The 5,000-nt window shown below is 43.6% G+C and overlaps 1 protein-coding gene across 1 annotated transcript in view; it reads left to right on the plus strand.

Annotated features, from left to right (window-relative positions):
• The window catches only part of LOC308361012 (stomatin-like), a gene marked incomplete at both ends in the record, with an annotated part of 5,361 nt that extends 1,203 nt beyond the window's left edge, over window positions 1–4,158 (plus strand). The window contains 6 exons of the mRNA XM_080833243.1: window positions 476–585; window positions 1,035–1,107; window positions 2,490–2,572; window positions 2,753–2,956; window positions 3,683–3,817; window positions 3,967–4,158. Coding sequence (XP_080689369.1) covers window positions 476–585; window positions 1,035–1,107; window positions 2,490–2,572; window positions 2,753–2,956; window positions 3,683–3,817; window positions 3,967–4,158 — 797 coding nt within the window. The remainder of the gene's footprint in view (window positions 1–475; window positions 586–1,034; window positions 1,108–2,489; window positions 2,573–2,752; window positions 2,957–3,682; window positions 3,818–3,966) is intronic.
• Between the last annotated feature and the right edge of the window lie 842 nt (window positions 4,159–5,000).

Here is a 5,000-nt window from a genome sequence, read left to right on the forward strand (position 1 = left end):
TAAGTGAGGCCATTCCTTAAAGGAAAGTTCATAGTTAGCTATAAGTGAGGCTATTCTTTAAAGGAAAGGCCATATATTGCTATGAAAGTCCAAAGTTCACTCTGAGTGCTGTTTATTTTATATTTGTCTCTTGAAGATTAAAGTGTGAAGCACTTGAATGACCTCTGTGTATGATAATGTTGTAAACAAACCTGAAGTTGAACTTAAAATGTTCCAGGGTTCCTGTGGCAATATGGCCAGTAGAAATGCGTGTGTGTGTGTAAATTCTGACAGGGTTTTAAATGAGCAGGTCTTGTGGACAGAGGACATACCTTATCCAGACAAGAGATCAGGGTACAGCATGGTCTCAGTCTCTGTATGGTTGGGTGTGTGTGTGTATGTATGTGTGTATAGCAATTGATGTATGTGTGTGTTAATAAATGTATGTGTGTTTGTGAATGGGTGATGTGTGATGTAATGCTCGTGTCTTCCACAGACGATGAAGACAGGAGTCTGGGCTGCATTGGGTGGACCCTGGTCATCTTCTCTGCTTTTGTGGCTCTGCTGCCCTGCTTCTGGATCATCTCTATATTCATCTGCCCAAAGGTATGTCTGACAGACACACACACACACACACACACACACACACACACACACACACACACACACACACACACACACACACACACACACACACACACACACACACACACATACACACACACACACGCACGCGCACATATGCACATACGCACACACACACACACGCACATACACACACACACATGCTCACGCTCACACTCACACTCACGCTCACGCACGCGCACACACACACACACACACCCACACACACACACTCTACTCACACACACGCATGCTTTCACATGCTCACATGCACACGCACACGCACACACACACACACACGCACATGCACATGCACACACAAACACAAACACACGCACGCAAACGCACACTCACACGCACATTCAGTCTAATTTCACTCCGAAAACAATGTGACGAGGAATATGTTCAGTAAATGGCTGTAAATGTTACAGGTTGTTAAAGAATATGAGCGTGCTGTCATATTCCGTCTGGGACGTATTATAGACAAGAAGCCTAAAGGACCAGGTATGTAACCGGTCACGCCAGAGGAGTGATTGGCGTGCTTACTTAAATATTTTCTTATTCAGAATGATTAAATTATTAATAATAATAATAGTATTATTAATATTTTTAGTATTAGTATTATAATAATATTATCATTATTATTATTGTTAATAATTAAAATGAACAATCAAGAGATGGTGACATAAGAGTGGAATCATAAAGGCGATATTTTTCATCATCTTAGTTGGTGGAGCAGGGTGAAGGGTGGGAAATAGGGCTGTAACGATACACCTACCTCACGATTCGATTCGTATCACGACTCTTGACCCACGGTTCGATACACCCCACGATATTATTATTATTATTTTTTTTATTATTTCACATTAGAATAAGTATGAGCTATAAAAAAATGAAGAAACAATTTATAACCAAATATTGAGGTTTTTATTACTCAAAGCAATGCTGTTGAAAAACATTTAACAAACTTCTGAAAAAGTAGGCTTGAACATAGCCTAAAAATATGAGGGAAACAACACATAAATAACCAAATAACTTAAATAACCTAAACTATGATGGCAGTGTATGGCCAAATGTGACAGACCCTAACTGCCACGTATTTTATGAACAGGGCCCAGGCTAATCAAATGAATGAATATCGAGGAGGCAAGAGTTTAGCAAAATAAAACGTTGTATTTCTGTAGTTTAATAAATATCTGGTCACTGGTATTTAATGACATGACAAAAACAGTTCTCACACACGCACACCCTCATACACTGCCATCATAGTTACCAACGATTACCCGCGATATACAGGCTACTGGCAACAGTAACACACCCACCAAAAAGAGCTATAAGATCTGGAATAACCCAACTCACGCACACGAACCAGAGCAATCAAACGTGTTACAATGTTTCAGAACACTACACACATTAGTGAATAGCCGCCACACTACTACACCACGTATTATGGTATGCACTTCCACACAATGCGCACACTTGGGAACCACTACAAACTGAACGTTAGGGTTACACAGTAACCCCGTACATCACAAGATGGCCGTTAAGTAACGAAAGCACACACACACATTCATACAGACAAAATACAGAAAGATCCAAAGAAAGTAACATAAAGTACTGGTGGCTCTCTCACAGCCTATTAACTCAAAACAATTTAAGTACGGGAAAACAGTGGTCAAAACACGACGCAGTGTACAGCACAGAACACGTGTAGGCTTACTAGCGAACCATACTTTTTGTATCACGTGACCGCTGAGCATGTCGCGGTTCTGCCTCCTCGCATCGCGATGCAGGTTCGTGGCCCAGAGTGTCGCGATTTCTCGGTTCGATCCAATATCGTTACAGCCCTAGTGGGAAACTCACGTTTTCTATCTGTTTTTTTTCAGGCATTTTCTTCATCCTTCCGTGCACTGACTCCTTTGTGAAGGTGGACATGAGAACGGTCTCCTTTGATATCCCACCCCAGGAGGTACAGTGGGCGCCTCTGCTCCCCCTCATTTTCACTGCGCAGGGATACAAGCCTACAAGTCTTTGAATAGAGATGTTAACCGAAAGTGAATTTTTTCTGGGGATAAAATGGATCGTATCTCGGACAGGTCATGTTTCAGTCTGGAATATAGAACTAACCTTGTGTATGCTTCTGGTGTAGGTCTTAACCAAGGACTCTGTGACGGTGGCGGTAGACGGAGTGGTGTACTTCCGAGTCAGTGACCCCATCAAGTCCATCGCTAATGTGTCCAACGCAGACTTCGCCACCCGGCTGCTAGCCTCGACGACCCTGAGGAACATGCTCGGAACCAAGAACCTGTCAGAGGTTCTGTCTGACCGTGAGGCCATTGCCCACGGAATGCAGGTACATGCCGCCAAGCTCTCCCAGCCTGTTCAGTCTGTCTCTCCCCCTCATGCAACAATGAGGTGTACCTTAAATAAGGCCGCCCAAGGGCTAAATTGGTCCAATTAGAGTGAATTGGACTCTTCCACAGAGGTGGAGGAACCCGGACCCCACCATTCAGGTAGGGGAGTCCAGTTCTTCTTCCCCCTTAGGGCCACAGTGAGAAGGGGGAGGGATTTCACCTGCCCAAGCCATATTGCAACCATATAGAAAACCATGCACCTGCCTAAGCCACTCCTCTCTGACCTGATGTTGTTAGTGTATTTAAGACCCTCCTTTCTGACCTGATGTTGTTAGTGTATTTAAGACCCTCCTTTCTGACCTGCTGTTGTTAGTGTATTTAAGACCCTCCTTTCTGACCTGATGTTGTTAGTGTATTTAAGACCCTCCTCTCTGACCTGATGTTGTTAGTGTATTTAAGACCCTCCTCTCTGACCTGATGTTGTTAGTGTATTTAAGACCCTCCTTTCTGACCTGATGTTGTTAGTGTATTTAAGACCCTCCTTTCTGACCTGATGTTGTTAGTGTATTTAAGACCCTCCTCTCTGACCTGATGTTGTTAGTGTATTTAAGACCCTCCTTTCTGACCTGATGTTGTTAGTGTATTTAAGACCCTCCTCTCTGACCTGATGTTGTTAATGTATTTAAGACCCTCCTCTCTGACCTGAGGTTGTTGGTGTGTTTTAGGCGTCTCTGGACGAGGCCACAGACTCGTGGGGGATTAAAGTGGAGCGTGTGGAGATTAAAGACGTGAAGCTGCCACAACAGCTGCAGAGAGCCATGGCTGCAGAGGCTGAGGCCACACGCGAGGCCAGGGCAAAGGTGAAAACACACACACACAGATGCACACGCACGGACAGACTCACGCACGTTAATGTTAGTTAAAAACACTTCAGCTTTATTGTTTAAGGACGTTGAGCAGACAACAGTAATAAAGGGTTGCATTGTGGGTAATGTATTCCTGTCTGTAGGTGATCGCGGCAGAGGGAGAGATGAACGCCTCCCGCGCCCTGAAGGAGGCGTCGCTGGTGATCGCAGAGTCTCCATCCGGCCTTCAGCTGCGCTACCTGCAGACACTGACCACCATCGCCACAGAGAAGAACTCCACCATCATCTTCCCTCTTCCCATTGACCTGATGAGCCAGTTCATGAACAGGAAGTAGGCCACAGACACGGTGGCCAGATGAGGAGGAGGATAAATTGCACACTTTCTATTTTTTCTAATTGTTGAGAGGAAGTGGATTATTATGACAAAATAGTTGCTTCATTTGAATGTAAGTTATGGTTTATAGTAAACATTTCATACATTTACTGATGTCATGTACATATGTCTATTGAGAATGTATATATCAGAATATATTGATAAGTTAATCAAAAATCATCATGTGTAATGTCTTTCACTGATAAAGATATAAATCACTAAACTGGCAAATCCTTTTCTATTTCTTTATTTGCATTATTTAAACAATAATGCAAACTATGTTGTTTCAAGATCGAAAGGTGCGTTTTAGTAATGTTATGGGACAACAAACTTTTCTATGAGCAGGCGCCATCTGGATTACATTGTTTGGTCTATGTGCTCTCCCATTAATGTATCACTGGTATTATGTACCCCTCAGAAATCTGTCTTGAAAATACTTTATTGACCCCTCAAAAACTGCTTTGAGGTTTACACCTATGGGTTTCAGAGAGGTCCAGTAGCTAACTGCTGCTTGTTAGAGAGGGCAGCGGCGTAGAGCTGACTGGAAGATGCTGAGATAAGGCTGTCTCGTTGGAAAAATGCAGCACAGCTGTTTTGGCCCCAGCAGATAGGGGCATTTCATCTGCGAAGAATTAGTACCTGCTGACGTCAGGACTATCCACAGAGGGCAGATTGATCGCTGTAAATCTACAGTGCTGTTTTCAAAGTGTCCCTTACCGCCCAAAGGTATGCAGGAGAAATATGCGCCAATTAGCGAGAGTTATGCGTCTCAGGAGTTCTCTCGTGGCTGGGTGGAAACTGCAC

This window comes from Sprattus sprattus, assembly GCF_963457725.1.
Source record: "Sprattus sprattus genome assembly, chromosome: 2".
NCBI classification, from domain to species: domain Eukaryota; kingdom Metazoa; phylum Chordata; class Actinopteri; order Clupeiformes; family Clupeidae; genus Sprattus; species Sprattus sprattus.